Source organism: Apteryx rowi, unplaced genomic scaffold (assembly GCF_003343035.1).
Source record: "Apteryx rowi isolate R43461 unplaced genomic scaffold, aptRow1 scaffold_2, whole genome shotgun sequence".
Classification (NCBI taxonomy): domain Eukaryota; kingdom Metazoa; phylum Chordata; class Aves; order Apterygiformes; family Apterygidae; genus Apteryx; species Apteryx rowi.
In genome coordinates this window covers 6,186,774-6,210,140 of record NW_020448307.1, presented here as the reverse complement: position 1 = coordinate 6,210,140, position 23,367 = coordinate 6,186,774, and the positions used below count along the sequence as shown (strand labels likewise).

The 23,367-nt window shown below is 36.1% G+C and overlaps 1 protein-coding gene across 14 annotated transcripts in view; it reads left to right on the top strand.

The window, feature by feature from the left end:
• Positions 1–125: 125 nt before the first annotated feature.
• The window catches only part of MAPK9 (mitogen-activated protein kinase 9), a 41,356-nt gene continuing 18,114 nt past the window's right edge, over positions 126–23,367 (top strand). For 9 of the 14 annotated variants that reach the window (XR_003253137.1, XR_003253133.1, XR_003253135.1 and 6 more), the window contains exons 1-11: positions 130–319; positions 4,681–4,855; positions 9,473–9,602; positions 10,804–10,862; positions 11,457–11,595; positions 13,152–13,317; positions 14,644–14,715; positions 18,974–19,156; positions 20,396–20,520; positions 20,994–21,057; positions 22,524–22,595. Coding sequence is in view for 6 of the 14 variants with exons in the window: in XM_026063569.1 (XP_025919354.1) it covers positions 4,734–4,855; positions 9,473–9,602; positions 10,804–10,862; positions 11,457–11,595; positions 13,152–13,317; positions 14,644–14,715; positions 18,974–19,156; positions 20,396–20,520; positions 20,994–21,057; positions 22,524–22,595 (1,132 nt within the window). In the remaining 8 variants the exon portion in view is untranslated. Of the gene's footprint in view, positions 320–4,680; positions 4,856–5,284; positions 5,521–9,438; positions 9,603–10,803; positions 10,863–11,456; positions 11,596–13,151; positions 13,318–14,643; positions 14,787–16,082; positions 18,345–18,973; positions 19,157–20,395; positions 20,521–20,993; positions 21,058–22,523; positions 22,596–23,367 lie in introns of those variants that run through there. The other 5 variants (XM_026063570.1, XM_026063568.1, XM_026063571.1 and 2 more) reach the window with 5 other exon arrangements.

The window sequence follows — 23,367 nt, the reverse complement described above, 5'->3', positions numbered from 1 at the left end:
GCCCTCCCGCAGGTGGGGGCCGGCGGCCTCGCCCCCTGCCCCGGCGCCGCGCAGCGGGGGCCAGGCCGACGCGGTGCCTCCCCGGGAGCGAGCCCCAGCCCTCTGCTGAGCCGGAGCAGCTTCAGGGCAGAGGCGATCGGAGAAGTGCTCGTATTTAGTTATGCGGCTCTTACATAATCTCAGAGCGGCGTGATCTGTTACAGCAGATGCGCGTTTAAACTTTCTTTCCTCCTTCTGCCAAGTCGTGCTAACAGGGGAGCTGAGGTGCATCCAGGGTTTGTCTTCAACGTGTTATTAACAGCCAGATATGCTGTATCAGGTAGTTGTTCACAAAATCTTTGGTCACTAGTAGTTTTGGAAATAAAAAAAAAAAAAAGTGGTTATTTTTTCAAAGAGCTAAGCAGGTGTGGAGTGTATTTGTAGACTGCTGTGACTGTGACATTAGTCAGTTACTGTTATGCTGCARTTAGGTTCTGTAACAGACTTGTTCAAGGGTGGTAAGTGAAGTAATATGGAGTAAATTGTAATGATTCTGTAGCTGAATTTATACCTGTTGATATATTACTATTGATGGCGGTTTTTACCTTTTTATCTTAATGCCCCTTAGAAAGGGGCATCCTAATTTTAAGTGCATTTGTAAACGTGAATAAGAGAATGGGGGAAGAGGGAGATTTTCCACACAGACTTTCTGTATCTTATCCCCACCCCTGCCACCGGTGTCTTCATCCAGCTCATTTAGAAACAGTAAACCTCATTATAAATATACATATATGTGTGTGTATTTATTTATTTATTTGTATTATACACACCTTTCTCACTGCCAGTGATGGAATTTTAGCTCAAGGTTTAAAAGTCCAGCTAAGTACTTAGCCTTCATTGTCGCTGATACCACTCTGTAACCACAACAACACTGGGAATGTGTTCACAACTGTTACAACCTGTTTGTTTCAGAAGCTTTTGACTTGAAGATATCCAGAGGACAGATCTGGTTAATAAGAAGTTGTCATTTTAATAAATGCTTTTTAGAGAAGTAACTGTTTAATACAGTATGTATACTATAGTGCAGTTGCTTGCAACTTTCTTTTATCTGTGGACCTCCCCCCAAATTTTCCACTGAGATGTGGAATTCTATATAACGACTCATAAACCTWCTGTGGTAGGTTTGGGATTTTTTTTTTCTTTCACGGACTGCTGGTTGAAAACAACTCCTGTGAATGTTTGCAAGATTACTGTATGTGATGTGCTGATTTAGCTTTGTGATACTTCCTTCAATCTTGAATCATTTTAATTCAGTAACGTGCTGTTATCACTATGTAGAAATATGTTTACTGACCATCCTATGAATGAATGCTTTGCACTTCTGGTGCTGGTCCTGTTTGTAGCTGCAGTTAGGAAGCTGTAACTGAAAACGTATGTTTCTGCAGTTGAAATATGTCTACTTCCAAAAGATTTCTCTATAAGAGAAGCGTGGAATTTATGATGTGTCCTGACAACAGGAGTGGTGAATCAAAGTATTTCAGGTAGGAGAGTAACRGCTCAGGGTTTGACTTTTGAACAATGGAAAATCTGTTTTTACTCAAGGGATCTGGCCCCCAAAATAGACTCTCTGCCTTAAGCCTTGTGAACACCTACAGTCCCTCGGCACCTAACTTTCCATTAATTTCGATGTCTGAAACAACATATGTCCTGATGCTTCTGAACAGCTTGCAGGCCAAGTAAGAATTAGGGCTCAGCTTGCTGCTTCCCTTGCATGTTTTGTGGAGAAGCTGGATGCTCAGCACTGTGAATTCCAAAGGATGTCAAAATACATGAAAGTTGCACGTTATGATACCTAAATCTCTCTTTGGGTCTTGTCCAAAGAGCTTATCCTGTTTCCTAAATGAATTATTTTTGAAAGATGGTTTTGTACAGGCAAGGTTCCTCTAAGTGAGGGTTTCCCTGTTTCAGGTTAACTTCCTTTTACCCAACTTTATCTCTGTTACAAGAAAGTGCTTCATTAACCCATGAAGAAGTACGATGTCATTTTTCACATAAATAACTGTTTCTTAACTTGATGCCCAGCTTGCTCAAAATTTATACTTTTTTCCCTCTGAAAGTCTTTGCCAAAGATAGGATCTTGACCTTTCTTCTTATCTTGACTCTCCAGCCATACTTTTCTTCCAATGTATGAAGATTGACTGAAGACACCAAGGCTGCTCAGTGACTGTTAATCAAAAAATTTGATACTTCAGAGTCTTTAGCTTTGGAGTAGTAAAATTATGTTTGCATGTGATTCCCTTTCTAGTGGGTACCTCAGCCAATACTCTCAGAGTTATATTCTGTCACCAACTGAGTTTCCTGTGCTTTCTGCTTAAAGGAAGACTATTCTCCTAGAGTTCATCCACGCAGGGGATGTTGTAAATCATATTGGTGCCTATGTAATGCTTTGATATGCAACTCCCTATGCATCTGACTGCACCTGAAAGTATTGTATGGGAGACTTGCATTTCTCTTCCTCCCCGCCCGCTCCACTCAGTTAACTGCTGGCATAGCAGGGAATTGGTAGCTCACATTTTCCTTTTGCTGATCCTTCCCCGCCCCCACCCCTGGTTAAATATCTGCTTCTTAATGCTACTTAAATTTTGAGATACTGGAATTTATAAGAGATTCTTGATATTTCTTCAGAATGTTGAGGATCCCTTAAGTCTAACCATTACCAGTTTAAACCCAGCCTCCATTAGGATTTGCAGCTTCTTCTGTTTTACTTGCAGAGCCCAAATGATAGACTTTTCTTAGAATTAATCTGCTGGCTTAGGCCATGACAAAGATGTTCCCTCTTACAATATCTTTCACCTAGGAAGAGAGAGAGGTTCCAGGTTTTACTGCTTCATCTGCTTAAAGTAACTTAAAGCCACTTCTTTGGCTCTGTGCCATTCTAGGATGGAGGTCTGTGTTGCTCTTGAGGCTATTCTGTTTTGCCTTGGATCGCAAATACTCTTTAGGCCCATGAGAGAGAGAGAGAGAGAATAACTGCTCTTTGTCTAAAAAAGACACTGTATAGACTAGTGGTTAGGACAGCTGCTGAAGGGGAAGGTGATATGGTTTCATTTCCTGTTTTAAGGAAAGCTTGACTACGTGTTTTACTCTGGGCTATAATATCTCTCTCCGTCATATTGATTGTGAAAATAAAAATTTGAAAATTTGTTCGAGGCTTTTTCAGGAATCCCTAGGGTAATTAGTTTTTAAGCCTTGAAGAGAGTGGGTACTCAGGAAAACTGGATGTCTTTACTCTTGTTACTGTAGAGCTAAAGAGGTTTAGTCCATTGCCTTGCTCTGTAATGTAATTACCTGCATCTAATTCATTCCTGACAGACGTTAGTGTAACACAGGAACCTACAGTGAGGAAGAGTCCGCAATTTCCTTAGGGAATCTACTCTAGTGTGTCACTATTCTTACCTTTATGAATAGATTTTGTTTGTTCTTGCTCCCTTTCCCTTTTCACCTTTCAAAACTCTAATCAAAATCTTCATAGCTTGTTGCTAAATTGTCACATCCATCATGTACATGGAGAACAGATTATTTCATTCCTCCTTTCTTTAGTCTTCTGTGCATTTGGAAATTATGTTTCTCATCTCCTCTTCTTCTGGATAAATAACCCCAGATAATYTGACACTTTTTCTCTTAGGTCTCTTCTTAGCTTTTAATCAGTCTCCTTTTTGTCCTCTGGACTCTTTCCATTTAGCCCAGGTCTTTGTAAAAGTCCAGTTGAAGCTTTGAGAGCAAAAGTATTTGGGAAGTATTCAAGAGAGGTTGACTTCAGAATATAACTTCAGGAATGGTATTTCTTTTTGCGTATAGTTTGCTAGTGAGTCTCTAAAGGCAGTGGTTAACAAACAAAAGCTATCCCCAAATACTGTAATGTATGTGGATGTAACCATTATGGCATGAAAGTCTCTTTCAAACTATAGCACAGTACTGTGTAATTCTTGTAGGACTACAAGTATACTAACTGATAACACAGGATACCCTTGTGCCTTTTTAAAAAAAAAAAAGGGGGGGGGGAGAGTGGGTGGCAATACATATGGGACAAAGGAGCGTCCCCTGGCAGAACCGAGGAGGTAATGCCCTGCCTGAAATTTGATACTTGTGAACTAGTTTGAAGGAAGGCAAGTGGGACCTGGAGAAACTGCAGTAGCTACTGGGATTGTTTTGTTTCAAAACTGTTTTTGCAGTTTTAATAGTGTCTTGCATGTTGCTTCCTGTGTCCTTGGCCTCCATGTGTTTCTGCCATTGCTTTTAACTGTCTCTGAAAGGCATTGTTTATGGTGTTTACTGTAATATTACAGAAAATACAGTCCTAGCCCATAGTAGTAATTCTGTGTTATGGAATATCTTTTAATAGAGAAAGAGGCGTTGGATTTGGGGTGGGGTTTTTGTTGTTTTTACAGTTGTTAGCTACTCATTGTTTTGGGGTGTTGAACTAGAGGCACAAACTTGCTTAAAGCTGTGAAGGCTATAATTATTTGCTGTCTTGTCTGTAGGTATTGTTCATTAGTGGTGGAAATACACAAAGTTGAAAGAATAGTTATTTAATTATACGTGTTTTAATACATAGGGAATTTTCAGTATTGTACGTTTTCTAACTTGTCTGCCTAGAATTAGAGAGAAATTGAACATTTATTTTCTTTCTTTTTCTTTAAGATCTTGAAAACTATACCAGGTCCTTGAGAGAGAAAACTACATGACACTACACCATGAGTGACAGTAAATGTGATAGTCAGTTTTACAGTGTTCAAGTTGCAGATTCAACATTCACTGTACTAAAACGTTACCAGCAATTGAAGCCCATAGGATCAGGGGCACAGGGCATTGTTTGGTGAGTAATAAATACTTTATTTAAACATAAAAAGCTATAAATATAAAACRAAATTTGAATGTATTCTTGACAGAGCAAAGAGGTGCCAGGATATCAAATACTGATGATGATTTCTCTATCTCTTGCTACAGGGTTATGGACTACATAGATTCTAAAATACCTGTTTGCTGTAGTTCATGTGCTTTTTTCTTTTGTTTTTAGGGGAAAAAATAGTATTTGGATAACTGCCTAATTTAAGATGGTCACCAAATTTCCTTCTCATTAACCACTTTATTTTTGTTTCTAGTTCTCACATTCCCCATGTAGTTATGATATTACAGTGTAAGGCATGACAATGAGATGGTGAGAGATTCTGGGTTTTACTCGTTTCTTCATCATGGCCCCTTTCTTCCCCCCCTTTTATTCCCGATCACTCCTGTCCATTTCTAGGAGCCATCAATGCAGTGCCTTGCCATTAACTGGCAGGATGAGGCAAATCAATGTCATTGTCACTCCATGGATTAACCAGAAAGGGATGCTGTGTGAGGGGTTGGGCTGGCCGTCTCTTCCTTGGTGTGTCACCTCAGCTATGTGTCCAGCCTCCACTGGCCCAGGACGTGAGAGTCGTTAGTCTCATCCTGAACCTTAGTCTCTTGTATGGCACCACACCTCTGGGCCAGCTAAAGGTAAACATTTTCAAATGTTTTCTAGACTGCAGCTATCCATTCTACCCAGCTTACTGCCAGCCCGTAGTTTGTTGGGCAAAACTTACTTGGTACCAGCGAAAATGTTTATTGATGCGGTTTTACAGTTCCATACACAAGGGAGCAAAAACACATTGTGAGGAACACTCTAATAAGTGACTTCACATGACATAATCACAACAACATGGTGGGCTGTTTGTGCTTTAAACACAGTCTGCAGTTTCAGTTCGTCTGTAAATCCTGCAGAATAAGTGGGCTGACTCATACGCTATGAGCAACTTCCTTGTATGYCACTCCATGTGCCCATATCTTTTTGACCTTTTCATAATCTTAAAAATATATATATATGTATGAGAAAAAGTGCATTTTCCTGGGAACATAACTTTTTATTTTTAAATGATTTTGATATTCCTATTGTTCTGCTAATAGATGTAAAATAAGCAGAATTAGAACACCGTATTTCATTCTTCTTTAATCAGTTGAGTGATGAGTGGGTAGGCATACTAGGTCTTGTTTATTAGTGTTTGGGTAAGATTTAATGTAGTGCTAATATTTTCCAGCTATAAATATTCTTAACATTATATTAGTTCTAGATGGCATCCAGGAATTAGAGTGGTTGTGATTGCTCCTTTTTTCACCAGAAGTATACAACTTATTTTCTGTCTCAAACTAAGCTGTTTCTTCCAAAAGAAGTCAGGGTAGTGTTAAGGTCAGCATCTTGGAAAGAAGGGATGATCTGATGTATTGACTTGTTTTGAAAGTGCCTGATTTCAGGAGCAACAGAATGTAAAACATCATATAAATTTTCATTTTCATCTGAAACATCTGAAGACTTTTTTTTTTCTTGTTTGGTGAGGAATTTTTCATACCAAGGGTGTCACTTCAGTTAGGAGGAGTCTGGATGTTCCTGTTTTTTTTCCCAAAATATGAATGGGAAACTCAGCGTGTTCAGTTCTGTGAAGAATTGGTATTGTTTCAGGTTTTTTTCTTTGATATCACAATAGAAAAAACATGTATTTTTTTTCCAAGTAGATACTGAAGAACAGCAATGGATGAAATACAAATGAAAGCTGTAGAAATACCCTCTATACAGCAACCAAATTATTTTTTCATCTTTCTAACTTGCACTCTATCAACAGGCTGGGAGAGAAATTGGATATACCTTTTGTATTTTATATACAAAGTATATTTTTATACATGACTTTCCCCACCTCTTTATTCCTAAGTATTAATGTATTCGACATAGTATATTTAGGACTGAATAATCATTTGCACAGAATTATTCTCTTGAAATAATTTTCACCTTAAACTTGCTGGCATTCTTTTTCCTTGTCCTTGATTTCCCTGAATTTCCTAGTGAATATGAGCGTGTCCCAGCAAATTTTTGTCATGCTGTGCAGCAAAACCACAATCTTATAAATGAAAAGAGAGCTTGTTTGAGCTCTGACTGTGTTGATAATTGTGCTTGCGATTGTACTTCAAGACACAGTCAGAAGTTGTGTTACTGCTTGCAAACTCTTTTCAGATGGTGGGGAAAGAGTCAATGAAGTGGAACAAGCAATGCAAGAATTCATAGTAGCATGTTGCTGTTCAAAGTGGAAGTCATTTGTCTACAGAAATGAAGCATGATTTCCTCTTGTAATTTAGCCCATAATCTTTTGTAAATAATTTTATCATTTATGTAGCATCATTAGTCTTGATGTTAAATGTTTGCTCAACACGCAGTGTAGCAGAACTGTTACCAGTGCAGTAAGACCATGATCAAATTGGAATTCCTGTTATGTGGGAGGATAGACGTTTGTAAGAGATTCTTCGATGATATTGAATGCTGAAATAATTTATAGACTTCCTGTTAGTAGCCAAGGTGATAATCAGATAAATCTGCTTTTATTAAATCTGTACCTGATACAGTTGCCATATAGTTGCAATGAAAAAAAGTCTATTTGGAATTCAAATGAGTAAGGATGGAGAAAGAAATTTTTTTGTTTACCAGGTGAAGAATCAATCTAATACCAATTATCTCTATGACTTTTTTTTGTTTAAAATTACATAATATTTAGCAGTGAGCTCTTAGTGGTAACAGAAGCTATATTGTCTTTTTTTTTCTTTTTTCTAAATTAAATGAATGTATGCATACACAATCAACTTTTTTTTCCCCTCCTACTAGTCTAGCAGTCACAGCTTCACATTTTTTGAGATGCAGCATCAGTCACTCCTATGTAGATGAGCAATATGAGAGGATCAAGTGGAGTTTTTTTGTGTGTGCTAAGATTGAGTCTTGTCATATACCAGATTTGTCAGATTACATAGGGACACTTATTTCGCCTAAAGTTGCACGTACATCCACTGCTGAATTAGCCTAGCTACCTGTGATTGATTTGAACAATTATTTTATCCATACCCCTTTGGTAGTTACTGCTTTTTGTACTAATTCACAAGGCAGTTAAAATCATTAACATGTGCAAAACTTTTTACTCTTCATATAACATCTTCTAGGTGAAGTAAACACTGAAACATCTATGCTTTCACATCTGTGAGGAAAACAATTTCTCTAGCGGTTTGGCCAGTGGCCTTCCTCCCATTTTGTATTTTCTTTTGAATAGATATAAAGGCTTTAATTCTGAGAGTGACCGTATTATTGAATAATGATTTGTTATGTATTTCACAGAGCTAAGTTAAAATAAATGCTAGCAAGCTTTAAGTGGAGATGGCACATAGATTCAAATTTGAGACATATAACCACRTCTTCAAGAAAGCACACATCTCCTGGGTGACCTCTGCTTTGTGGTGGTATTGCTTTCTCCAATAGGGAAAGCAGTGACTTGTTGTTGATAAATTTTATATAATTTGAGTATTGTTGTTATTACAGAGAAGATATACTCGTAAGAATACAATAATRTGATGGTCTTTGTGTACTGTTGTACATATCTGGATGAGATGGGGAAGGAGCTAACAAAGAGGTTAAAACATGCCTGGAAAATATATGTGAATGTGTGCAAATTCTTTCTTGTCCTAAGCAAGAAGCATTAAATGAAGCTRGAGTAATGTGGGAATCCTTATTTAAAGCTAGAGAGGTGAAAGATTGGAACTCTTGTCTAGCTTGGGATAGGCATTCCCGTATATTTTGTTGAATAAAGTCTGTGTGTTAGTACTGAAGAATATTCCCACTTTACTTTAGTCTTGTTCTGGATATGCAGAATAACAACTTAAGAGTAGATTCTAGCTATTAAAGCAAGTTTATACCTGTTTCTCAAGCTGTAGAAAGAAAGAAAACAAGAACAACTGAAAAAGACGAAATTAATRGTCATTTTCACTTTGACTGTCATATTGCTCCCTAACATCTATGAGTTCCAATATTTTTCATGTATATAGATTGGGGGGGGAACCAGATGATGAATGTAATTTTCTGCTAAGCACTGTTATTGCTTAGAGTTGTAAATGATTCTCATACAGGAATCGTGATGCCTGCAGAACGGACGCCTGCATTGTTGTGACTCTTCTGTAGAAGAAGAARAATTTCTGTTGGAAATAGTAAATGACTGTCAGTCAGCAGCAGTATCCAAAAAAAAAAAGATTCCAAAGTATGCAGATTAGGCAGCTGAAGTGCTTTTTAATTTCAAATAAATTAAAATATATTTAGATTTTTTGATTTTTGAACGTGTGTTTGAGTCAGCAGATTCTGTTTTATGGAAGGGACACAGAAGACTTCTGATAAGAATGTCAGTGGCTTCTGTTTAACTTATTTCTATTTTTAAAGGCTGTGCAGGTTCTCTTTTTGTTTTCTAAATGAAAATTAGAAGATGTTAATATAATCAGATTTGTGGATATGCATTGTTTCAAATCTTGATTTCATTCCTCACTCCCCTCTCCCCCTTGCCCCTCCTCTCCCCTAAACAGATTTCTACTTAAGTTGTTTGTCTTTGAAAACTTCTAGTGCTGCATTTGATACAGTCCTTGGAATAAATGTTGCTGTGAAGAAGCTGAGCCGTCCTTTTCAGAATCAAACCCACGCGAAAAGAGCTTACAGAGAGCTTGTTCTTTTAAAATGTGTCAATCACAAAAATGTAAGTTTGGCTTTATATTTCCCTCCATTCATGAGTATAAGATGTCTAAAAAAGCTCTTGATTTGCTCTCAAAACTACTGTTAGTAACCAAAGTAATGGAAAAAGTGGTGAGAGGGACTGGGAATATTTGCTGTGAGAATATAATTCTTCACAGTGTATGATTAAGTTCATGGTGGGGTGTTTGGTGGCATTTGGAGGAGGAAATGCCAAGAAGAGGGAGCTTTTGGAACAGTGGTGATATGGGTTGCCCATCGGTGTAGACTTCGTAAAGCTGGCCACGCTATAGTGCATTTGCCTGTTTAAGTCCTTTGCAGTAGAGCCTGTTTGGCAGAGGGTTTGGTTGTGGGTTTGGCTGTTCTGGCTGCACTGTAGTTAAATTTCCTGAGTTCAGGCAAGATTTCYTTTTATTAAACACCAGTGTTTAATCTAACTGGCAAGGTGGGGGAATACAGACAGGAAGATGGGACAGAATTGTTGTCTGACATTTTATCTRTAAACAGAAGTGAAAATACTATGCTGCTTGCTTTTTTTGAACGGTATATATTAATCATTGAACCTCTTAATGTGAAGCTTTATAATGTCAATACATGAATGTTCAAGTACAAGAATATAAAGATTATGTGACTGTGTTACATTCTGATGTTAGTACGAACTGGAAACATTGAGACCTCAACACACAACCTCAATGATCAGCACACTTCATGGAGTCAATTGTTTATGATTGATTCAAGTAAGCTTTTGGTGAAGTCCTGAAGTAGCAGAATAAAAGCAAAGTAGTAATTTTAAGGATGACAATACAGTAATTTTAGTAGTTCTTCTAGAAATAGTACATAATCATCTCAGTTGAATGGGGTGGCATGGAGCACCTCTGTAAATGCTGTTTCACACCACCTACATTTAAATAAGAGATTATTATGTCCTGGTGTTGAAAAATTGGGGTATCTTTTGGGCAGTAGAGAGGGAGATAGTTTAAACTTAAAAAAAAAAAAAAAAAAACAGCCAGTCTTGGCTACCTCAGGATACATGCTGCAGTTTTGAACTGAATTTTTTTTTCAGCACAAGTGAATTAAGTGAAACCAAATACAATTTAAATATTATATAGTCAACRGTGTATGTATGGTTTTGAATAATAATATTTTCTGCAATAGTGAATTTTTTACAAGAATTAAGTGTTCTTCCCATGTTTATTTTTACTTTATAGATAATTAGTTTATTAAATGTATTTACACCACAGAAGTCACTAGAAGAATTTCAGGATGTGTAAGTACTAGACTTTTGTTTTAATTCTCTGGCAAACACTAGCCTAAGCCCTAGACCTGTAATTCCAGGATCTTACAGACTTCACACTTTGAAAACAGGATGGTAGCTGAAGGCTGAATTTGGCTTTCAATTAGTCTGTCTTGTTGTTTTGTAAAGAAATCTTAAAAATAAGAAAAAACTACYTAAGAAAAGTGGGAAATAAAAAAAGATTGGTTAACTTTTACTCAGCTGTCTGCAGTGCTTTGCTAATTGCACATATATCTGATTTGTGCACTTGTCCTTCAGCTAAATGGGTCACTTCAGGCTAATAACTTGGTCTGGATAACCTAATACCATTTTTTTTGATCTAGGTGGTATGCCAAAGGTATTGTGGTACTGATGGGATTGATTTGTCAATCAGTCTAGGATTTATGGTGGTTTAATGTGGGCTATCCATACATTCAAGTATATGTAGTGTTGTGGTTTGTGAATGGGCTTGTTTGGTAAAGATTGGAGGGGGGTAGCAGTTTTTATTAAACATCACTCATGCTGGGCTTAAACATGATTTGAAAAGCGAGTCTCTAGTTTTCTTAATTTTTTTTTCTTGTGCTTCAGATATTTGGTTATGGAGCTCATGGATGCAAATTTGTGCCAGGTTATTCATATGGAGTTGGATCATGAAAGAATGTCTTACCTTCTCTACCAGATGCTGTGCGGTATCAAGCACCTCCACTCAGCTGGTATCATCCACAGAGTAGGTACTATTAGATCACTAATAATACTCTTTATGAAGACAGATGTTCTTATGAAACTGTTGGAGGGTGGAGGCTATTACTTTGAAAGTTTGTATTACATTTTTTTCCTTCATGGTATTATTATTAAATCTGAAGACTGTTCCTAATTCAAAGATGAAGACCCATAAACTGTAAATGGAATTTAAAACAGGCTAGCTCTGTGGATGGTAGAATGTCACTTACAGCAAGTTTTGTCGATAATATATAATTTAACTAATGCTGAACCGATTAAAAGAAAAAACATGAGCAACAGCAGATGTTTCAGATTACTAGAGAATGTGTTTTTGAAAAAAAATAAAGACCTTTGAAGTCCAGGAGTGGAAATTTGTGATTAAATGAGAGATTTGGTTTTGAAAAGGAGGCAGGAGTAGGAAAGGGACAGAGCTGGGGCAGCTTAGGAGAAATGGGACAGTAGGAATGAGCAGAAGAATCCAAGACTAATAGAGCTTGAACTAATGTACATGACTTCCACATCTGTTGTTAATTAAGCATATTGAAATCACATGGCCCAGTGTTGCAGCAAGATGAGATAACAACAACAAATTTCCCTATCAACTACTGCAAATGATTRTTCTGTTACTTCAAGATAAAAGTCTGGGTGGAGCATTAGAATCTCCAATCTAGCTGATGGTTCATGTGGCTGAAAGTATTTTTTCAGACATAGACCTTCTTTTGTAAATGTGATGGGGACGTATATATAGTTGACGTATGCTTGAGGGAGGTACCAAATCTTCTGAAGAATACTATTGAATTTACCAAGTAAAATACTTAGGCTATAACAGAATTAAATCTGCTTGTACGTGTGTGATTCAGCTTCTCGTGATAATTTGTGAATAAAAAGACTAGAATAATATTTCTTTCACTGTACTGTGTATCCCTTTGGGTACAGTAATGACTTTTCCCATGGGGMATATCTCTTAAAATATTTTATTATTCTCCTTGCTCATTAGTAGCTTTATACATTCAGTACATCATAGCTCTGAAATTTGCTAATCAATATAATGCAGATGACTTATCTGTCATTAACAAATACATTTGTTGATGCTTTATCTGTTAGGTCATACCTTTTCCTACACATATCCGACTAATTGGCACCGCGTCTCCCACATTCTGCCGTTAGTAGGGCACACATACTAAAGACGACAATCTGCTTCACTATGCAGCTATTACTCATACCCGAAGTAGGTCCACTAAATGTGTTAAAGGAAGCAGATTTTCTGTATATACGCACAATGTGCACGCACAGTATGTAGCTGACTATATTGTCAATGCACAAATGGATAAATTAAGACTATGCAGGCAGTTTTGATTGTAGTTTTCCCTGAATTTTTTTGAGTACTTAGCTGTGAAACATTTACCTTGTTTGTATATATCTGTGTAGAAACCAGCAGATACATCAGAGTATGAATATGAAGTAGTTAATGTGAAATGAACTGGTGGCATATATTGACTTTGGAGGTGGGATATATTTTTCAGTATGTTGATCCTTCTGTTAACTGAAATAATTTCCTCTTAGGATTTGAAACCCAGCAACATAGTAGTAAAATCAGATTGTACACTCAAAATCCTTGATTTTGGACTGGCAAGAACAGCATGTACTAATTTTATGATGACTCCATATGTAGTAACACGGTATTACAGAGCACCAGAGGTTATCCTTGGAATGGGRTATAAAGAGAACGGTAAGTTGCTGGACTAACACCTTAAATCTTTTGTCTAAAGTGCATCTGTCTCAGAACATAGCTCTGAAAAGTGGGGGGCTGGTCCCCCCCCATGTCTGTTGTTAAAGCATGTTAATCAGGGTATTGGAAATAACAAAAATTACACTCCTGATCATTTTGGAGCGTATTAATGCTTTTCCGCTCTGTGAATCTTTTCATTTCACTCGTACTGTTCTTTCCCCCACTATTCTTATTTCTTTGCTTGTGTTGTCCTGTTGCCATGTTTTTTTCTTTTATCCTATGAAAAAGTGATGTTTGAGACACTTCTGCTTGATGACTGCTAAAAATTTAACCATCCATATATAAATAATTAACAGTTTTATCAATGTGATTTTATTCTGAAGCATCTTCTTTTCACCATCTGTCCTCTTTTGTTTCTTGGATCACTTTATTCAAATCTATTTCAGATCCCTAGGACAAACCATGTCTTATGCTCTCTTAAATGTGCATAGCACTTAAAGAGGCTGGGTATTGTATTATTAAAAACGATATGACTAGAATATATTGAATGTCCAGCCAATAAAATTGGTGGCCAGGAGGTTKTCCTTGAACTGCATTACTGGGGTCTTACCTGCTGATTTTACTAGCTGTGGAGTCATATGCTGCCTCCTTTGGACTTCTACCCTATTATGCCTGTTTGCTTATCACTTTATGCAGGGGTTTGGGAAAGGCATGCTATATATATTTTTATATATATGTATATACATGTGTGTGTATGTTTAACTCTGTGTAATACAAGAGACTAACAGGACCTTACTGAGCCACTGATCAGGAAAATTTGCATTTATGAACAGGGCAGCTTGTGGTACACTAAGTGCTAATGTGGATCAGAACTTTAGTAGAGGCTGTTCTGGATGGGACAAAAAATAAATTATCTGCAGGACTGTAGATAAACAGTGTGAGCTTACAAATAAAGATAATTGTGGTATTTAAAAATTCTTTAATCTTTTGTCCTTGTTGCACCTAACAAATGATAGTGGATATCTGGTCTGTTGGGTGCATTATGGCAGAAATGGTCCTCCATAAAGTCCTGTTCCCAGGAAGAGATTGTATCCTTCTTCATGGTGGTTTCAGAAATCTAAACGCTCATTGTATTTTATAAAATGCTAATAACAAAACTTTAACAACAGTCAGTTGGTGTTGACATGATTGAAAATTCATGTTAGTGGTTTGGTTTTCCACATTGTTGTGTTTTATTGTAGATGATAGACTTTTTTGTTTTGTTTTGTTTTTCCTCACTTTTGTTCATGATACTTCATAATTTGATCATTTCATTTTTACTTTCAGTTGATATCTGGTCAGTTGGGTGCATCATGGGAGAATTGGTGAAAGGTTGTGTGATATTCCAAGGCACTGATCGTATCCTTCCCTAGTCATCCTTGAATCCCATTCCACTTCCAACAGAAACATAATTCTTTTGATCTGCATAGGTATAAAAGCATAAAAAAGAAAAATATTTGCAATCATGGTTTAGTAGATCTACTGTAATATTTGAAATTAGTGTCATTAACCAAATTGTTGAGCTTCCCATTTAATTTTCTCAGACTGTATTTAATGTAATTTGTACTGGTTGAATCTGTAGAATTTATAGTAAGAACTWCAGCTTTTGTAGCTTTAAAAGGATCCTGCTAGGTTTAAAAAATAAATGGCAGTAAGTATATTTTCTTACTATTGTCCTTTATAGATAAGTGTTTATAAGCAAAAGCCTAAAGTTACTTTTCACTATGCATGGATTTTGCTTCCTGTTTGTTTGAACAGTAGACTTGTTTTTTTTATTGTACAATTTTTTGAGTTTCAGTCAGATTTCTTTTTTCTTGCTTATTAGCATTTGCTGGACAGCAGTGTCGCAACTGCAAAAACACTGCATGAGAGATCTTTTTATTATTATTATTATTTAATACAAAAAGAAAAGCTCTTTTCTTTTGACACTTTTTTTCATTTATGAAAATTTTATTTTGGGCTTTTTCTAGAAGACTGTCATTCCTCCTTCCCCCCTCCAATATTTTTGACCCAAATTTGTCTTCAGAAAATTCTGTTTTCTTGTACAGTAAGAACTGTAGGAAATTTTACTGTGAAATGTATATATGCCTTCGTACGTTTGAAATCTCAGTAACACATTACTGGATCAGAGACAAGTCTTTGCACTGTGTTAAGTGAACAGAAATGATCATTTCATAAATTATATATTCTTTTTTGATGTGTTTGATGTATTTCAAAATACCTAGAAACCAAATTAAAGCGGCTGACTAGCTGTGAAGTTCCAATTACAAAATTTGGAGCAAAACCGACTTCTTATCATCCTTTACAAAGAAGAAAGAAAATCTTGCCAAGGGGTGTTGTAGGACTAGATGTTCAAGACTGATCAATAAATAAACAGAATCCAGGAAATGTAATTAAACCACAATTGGCAGTCTATGGCTCTAGGTTATAAGAAGCCACAGATACTTGTGGCCCAGGATTTTGAGGAAAGCATAGCATTTTTGCTCGTCAGCAAGCAAAAGTTTGGGCACACCACTTTAAAATATCATGTACGAGTTCACAAAATCTTTTCATACATGCCTATGTATCTTAGTAGCGRACTTTCAATTTGAATGCTAAATTTCATGACACTAATCTTCAGCAGTCGATCATGCATTATTTAGTACTACAAATGATTAATTATTAAATAAGTCTTTTTGTTTTTCCACCTTTCTTCCTTTCTATACTTATTGTTTTATCTTCTGAAGCCTTCAGACCAACCTAACACAATTCTTCATGTAYGTTATGTGTCTTTCACCTGCATGTTAGCATGGGCTATCTTGATTTATTTGTGAATAAATGAAGGAAATTTTGTCCATACTTGTTAAATATGCAGGTTAACATTTATGGTTCTTTAGGGGTCACTGAAGCTCCACCAGTCTATATTTCATGTAGTGGCTCCCTGTACGTTTTCAGTGGAGTGCATAGCTGTAGTGTTTTTTTTATTTTTTCTGTTCTAAGATTTGGCTTTTGGTTTCCTTTAATGTCAAATACTGACACCTATTTATGTTGTTGAAACTTCTCCCGACTGATACCTGCTTCAGTTAGATTATCCCTTTTTGGTAACTTCAGCTGCAACATTGTTTTGAGAGTGTGGTTTTATGGGGGATGCTGGTGTGTACGTCTTTTTATTTCCTTTTTTTTTCCTTTTCCTCCTTCCTCTCTCCCCTGACTTCTCTTACATTTTTTTTTTTGTTTGTTTTGAAAAGCTCTAGTATTTGGGGATTTAGAGCAGGGAACCAAGTTTGGCACCTTACATTGCTTAATGATGTGCCAGTGACTGTCTGCAGGGGAACCTACTTTTCCCCCCCCTCTCAAGTCTTAGAATCAATCATTTGTGTTATTTCCATATGGCTGGTAGGGATTTTGTAGAGATTTGCAGCAGTGCTCTGGTTGGCCTGAGATGCTCTGGTTGTCCAGCTGATGGATCGACGGAGCCTGCTCCTGACTGGTGCTGTGGAGGATGAACGAGACTCTAACCGTTAGCGGCCTGTGTTGCTTGGCAGTTGCTATTGCCCTGGAATTGAAAAATTAAGAAAAAAACATGCAGCATAGATAATTAAGACAAAATAATGGACAATCTAGCAGCACCAGAGAATGTTTTGAATGCTTTTGATGGCCAGGGAGTGAAGGGGGCGGGCAGGGGGGAACCCAACCTGACGGATGCAAAAGCGTGAGGATTTTGGACATAATCAGAATTTCTTAGGGGAAAAAAACATGCTTTGTTGCAACTGTATGAGGACTCTTTTCTTACCTTCTCTTCTTCCAGAGTCCCCAAAATTAGGTAGGCCCACCTGGCATGGACTAAACTGTTTGAATTACTTTTGTTCTCGGATTCCCTTACTAGAAAAAGGAGGGTAGTTTTGTCCACAGGTTGCCAGGCTGTTCGTAGGGCATGCTCTGCATGTTTTCCATTGAAATCAAGGTTTTCTCCCAGTTGCGTTTCTAATGAGCATAACTTATTTAAAGACTATTTTGTGGAAAATATATTTTTTTCAATTTTCAATATTTGTTGTGTGTTTTGAAGGCATCCAGCTGAGACAGTTGTTATTATTAAATTGGCATGGGTCATAAAGTTTTTCTGTTCCTTTAAAAAAAAAAAAAATACTGCAAYCGCAGTAGAATGGGCTTTAATTTGATTAGCTGACTAACCACATTGCTGTTACTCAAAAAGAATTTAGATTGGTGGAGATCTTGCAGAAATCAATTTTTCAAGTAGGAACAAAATTTCCTGGTGTGTGTTAAAAGGTTTATTTGTATGTGCCTTATTTTAGCATGGGAGTTTAACACTATTGAATTTTTCTATTGTGATTTTAATATCCCTTTTCCATTGCAATGTATTAAATAAGCAAATATAATATTCAATTAAAGTATTAAAGTCTCTAAAGGTTTAGCATGAAGCAGTGAATATGCATATATTTTTAGTTGTATTTTTTTGCACTTTAACTGAATTAAAAACACTTCTATCATCAAAACATTTTAAATGCATCTTAACTGAAAGTGCAGCAAATTTGTGGGTTTTGTTATAGAATCTGTCTATATACATAGGTTAGGTATGATAGATTAAAATGATAGTTTATGAATTTAGATGTGGATGTTAGCAAAGTGGATGGAATTGCATATTCTTTTAATCAAAAAAACTGTGAAGTGTAAATCTGAGCAAACTTGCATTGTAATAGTATTCCTGATATTTATCTTCTCTCTTAGTTTTGTTAATCTGACTAGACTCATTCAGAGCAACCTCTGGTATCTGTACCACATTTCATTACGTGTAGGGCAAATGCTCGTAGGTGACAGAGGAAGAAGGGGCAGTCGAGAAGACACATGAAACACGATTTCAATTTGTAGTTTGTAAGTGTAATTCCTATAAAATATTTGAAATTCGAATTTAAGAACAGAATGGTCTTTGAATATTGCCACAATTGATATACTTTATATTTAAAAAAAAAAAAAAAGCCTACAGAAATCTGGATTCCGGGTTTAAATTGGCTTCTTGATATGAACAATTTCCCGTCATTCTCACTAGCCTTCTTCCTATTAATTAAAAAAAAAAAAAAAAAAAAAAAGCCCAATTTCCTTAGGAAAGATGCAAAAGAATTCTTTACTCTGAAGATGATATATTTGTCCTTCGGGCTTTTTCATGTATTTTTCCCTACCTTCAGAAATCTTCTTTTTGATGGTAGTCTCTGCACTTCAGAAGACTTGAAAGCAGCCTTTCCCATTTTGTCTTCATAGTCTCCATCAAACAAGGTTCTTTTGTGGACGTAATTGCTAAATAAAGACTTCGTTAGGACTCTTTAAAGTACTGCATTCAAAACTGGCCAATAGGTACTAATGAGCGACAGAGACTTAAAATAATGCATTATGCAGCACTAGCCCATCCTTACGTTAGCGTTACAAAACCTGAATTTTATACTTTGATATCAATCTAAGTTTTTGCATGGCAGCTCAGCTCAGAGTACAGTTGCTTCTAGAATGAAGTTTGTATTTGTGTCCTTTGTTCAAGTTTCCATTCGCTTTTCAGATTTCTGTAAGTGATAATTTTATATAGTGCAGACTTCAAATACTTCAGCTGATTTTTCCTAAAGATATGGTGCAGATATTGATCAATGGAATAAAGTTATTGAACAGTTAGGAACGCCATCAGCAGACTTTATGAAGAAACTACAGCCTACAGTGAGGAATTATGTAGAAAACAGGCCAAAATATCCTGGTATTAAATTTGAAGAGCTCTTCCCCGACTGGATATTTCCATCGGAATCTGATCGTGACAAGTTAAAAAGTAAGGAGAGGGGTTTTTCTCTTTTTAAAGATGTTCCTTTAAAATGCCTACAGTACACTTAATTAAAAAAAATTTTAAATAAAAAATACCACTGTGTTTTGCAGTAGGTGTGTCAACACTAGAAGTTGCATACCTGCTGTTTCTGTCCTTTATGACACATCCTGAGATGTCTTACAAGAATTATCTTAATAGTAGTCATTGAATACAGAAATAGTTCCCTGTCCTCAAAATTCTGCTTAATTCTAATATACTGAATAATGTCTATGACTTAAGTGTTTTCTGAAAGTCATACTTGTTGTGGAAGTTATTTACAATTAAAATTTTCTAGTTGATGTGGGCGTATAATTCATTTCAGATATGCCTTGACTTTAGATGATTACTATTAAGAGGGAAAAAAAGGCTTGTTACTGTCTAGATGTTTGAAAATTATTTTACACAAAATTGTATTTTATTTATCTATATTGTATTGTATATTTATATTACTACTTTATATAGTATAGAGTTTAGTAAATATAGTATGCAGATAAACAACATACAAATATACTACATATATATTTTACTTRTATTTAATGACTATATAGTGATTTTTCAGACAAAAGAAATGTTAAGAAAATGCCACTACAAAAATGGATAACCATATGTCACATTAACTTCTCTTTAAAGAAAGAATAATTTAATATCACATAATTAGATTTTTATTGTACTAGGATGTGCTTTTAAAAGCTTACTAAAAATTTTTAGTCTTTCATGTTCACACAAACTGTGACCCATGTGACAGCAGAAGTGTTAAAAATTGAGGTTGATTGAGGTTAGTTGCAGGGTCTGTTTGGCATTATATTAAAATTAAATTTACATTAAAAGATGGTGACCTTGTTTTTAAAATATAACACACACMCCCCGCACCCCTGCACACCCCCCCTCTGTGTGTATGTGTATGTGTAACAGTGTAGGAAAGACTGGGTCTCTGGGCCTGCCCTCGCAAGGTGTGTGCTAATGCTTATAGCAAGACGGGGAACCTTAATACCACACAGTTCAATTAAATCAGTACTCAAGGAGATGTAGTTAATATTATAGGATTAAAAATCAAGTATTCCCGTGTCACCAACAAATGGAACTTGTTGAGAGGCTTAGTTGCTGAAGAAATCTGTTCCGTTGTGCGTTGCCTGTTCCTAGTATGTTTTCTGTGTCAGACTTTAACCTCTACAACTCTTTTCATGCTTTTTTTTTTTAATTTTCTAGCCAGTCAAGCTAGAGATTTATTATCAAAAATGCTTGTAGTAGATCCAGACAAGAGAATTTCTGTAGATGAAGCCTTACGTCATCCTTATATCACTGTCTGGTATGATCCAGCTGAAGCAGAAGCTGTAAGTTTGCATTTATTAAAAATAAATTTTAAGGTATCAGTGTGGGTGGGTGCTTCCCCCTGTCCTGCCCATCAGCAAAAGTGCAGGGGCAGAACCACCTGAAAAACAGCCGGTAAGGTGGAATTCATACAGTTTTGAAAGTAGTTGTTGTTGCTCCCTTTGGAGGAAGAGTTGCCTATGGTAATAATCTAGTGCTTTTTGAAAAGTGGACTTTCTCTGCARTCGCATCAAGTTTTACAGTGACTTTTAATTTTTAGTTGATGCTTTTAAACAGCCTTTCAGTGGAGGTAGAATTTAACAACAAATTCTGGAGCTGTAAAATGAATGTAATTTTGAGATACTGGGGAATAGACTGCCAAAGATGAAAGTAACAGAATTCTGAGAAAATTGTCATTTTTAGTTTTTTTTCATGCTGTGATTGATTGTGTTAGTCTGACATTGTAAGTACACTATAGACTTTGTTTGCTTTGTAGCCTCCACCTCAAATCTATGACGCGCAATTGGAAGAAAGAGAACATGCAATTGAGGAATGGAAAGGTAAGAAGTGGGCACGACCAGCGACATTTATTGTGGTGACTTGTGTTAATGCACAGCTTGGAGTACATAGGTGCTGAATTGTGTAACTGACTGGGACCCGCTATTCAAATTACAAAGTACTGCTTGTGGCAACAGGAAAAKAAATTAGTAATGGAAAAATGTACCATCTGGAACATACTCGCRTGCGCACACACCCCCACCCCCACACACCCCTGAAGTATATTTAACAACATATCACAGTTTTTCATTTTCTCAGGTCTCTTTTTCCCTTCCCTTCCTTTGAATATTTTGTTATCTCTTAAGTGTTTGTAATCCTGATGGCATTTTTTTTATTGGTAGGAAAATCTGAACCAGAAACACATGCCTCTTTTCACTATGTATTATTAAAGCCATATCTCTTGATAATATCTACTACTGCGTTTGTTCTAGAAGTCTTAAAGAGCAAAATCTTGGTTTGAGGTGGTTTGGTTTTTTTAATCCTCTTTTATTATTGTTTGTATTCCTTATTAGCCGAATAGGTAGGAATTGTTGATTTAAACAAAAGAATAAACAGCATTGTGGTATTGCTATCAATTACACTTTACAGTTTTAGTCAAAGTTTTAGTACAAGGGTGATAGACGTTTCCACTTACTTGGGAAGTCACTTCTTTTTGTAAAAATAGCTTTATAAGTTTGAGGCACTAATTCTGGTTTATAAATATTTTCTTTAGGGCATGTCTGCACAGGTACACTTGAAATTATGTTGGATTAAGTCAAAGTGTAAAACGATCAGTTAAATCTAACTGAATCCATTTGTGAATGTTTTACTCAGAATTAAGGGATCAAGCTATTTAAATATTACAGAAGTTTGTTTCTCTAAATTACATTAAGACTATGGTGTATATATACAAGCTACTGTGAGTTAACTGCAGGTATAACTAAAAGTGCACATGATACTCTGAGAGTGTTCATGCAATATTTTAATTGTTAGTTTAATCCACTTCAGAATTTCAAGACTTTCCTGAAAGTCTCCATGGAGATTTTCCTTTCAGAATAAAGACATTTGTTGATATTCTTTTCTTGTTATCAGTGAAATTAAAGTTTCTGCTAGAGGTTATCAGTACCTTTTTTCTTTTTTTAAATCTAAATCTTTGTTTTTCTTTTTTACAGTTAATTTCAGTGTATCTCAGGCATGTATAAAGTCTTTTGGGTTTCTTTTGTTATTTTTAAATGGTTGGCTATTTTGTTTATAAAATGTTGATTTCGTACATGCTGAGTATCTTTCCGTGATGCATAAAGAATATCTGCAGAATCCTCTAATCATTGCATTAGGTCTGTTTGTAAAAAGGAAAATAAATACCTATACAAGTTACAGACTGACACTTAACCATTTTATTGTGCCTTTATATGCTTGCAAACTCTTTACAAATCCTCTGTGGTCTTACAGTGCTCTTTCTGTCTCTTCTCTCATTCCTCCTTCTCTTAAGAATTAATATACAAAGAAGTAATGGACTGGGAAGAAAGAAGCAAGAATGGTGTGGTAAAAGATCAACCCTCAGGTTAGTCATTGTTTCAACAGTTAACTCCTACAACTATGAGATATAGGGTTGCTCGGTTGCATTACTGAAATGAAGAAATCCCGGTTAATCCAGGTAGGCAAAAGTTGTGGTGTTCAAGGCTATTGATTCTGATCAGCCTTTGGAAATCCGCATGAAGTAGTTTTATGTTCTTAGGAAATAAGTTGTAGGAGAACTTCTTTAAGAAGTCTTGTGTGTCTGATGCACTGCATTTTATATTCACTACCTTCTTCCCAAAGGGTTCAGTCATCAAACGAGATGTGTGGCATCAACTGTTACATAAATATCTTTTATGCTGGATGCTTATTGTGTGGCTCTGCATGTGTYCCTTTCATGTAGGGTTTAATATCTGTTGAGCTCCTTATTTTAAAAGCAGTTTATAGTGCAAAGTATTTGTCCTTGACTGAATTCTTGATGTTTGCTGTTCTCTCGGTTCAGTAGTTAGACTATCGTATGGTCTCCTGTGAGCTATACTTGTTAGATCTCTCGATATTCAGGTTGCTGTTCACCAGATAACACAATTTATATATACGTTTGTATATACACATTTTTTACATATGTATATGCACACACGTGTGTGTATGTAGATATATATTTTTTTTTCCTCTAGAGGGGAGATAAATAGGAATCTCTTAATATCCATGTCCGGTTTTGAGTCCTAGGGTACTTCATGTTTGTTTTTTTTACTATTAGTAATTTATTTCACAAGAACTTGTGTGGGGAAAATGATGCTCAAAGCCTTGAAGCACGGTTA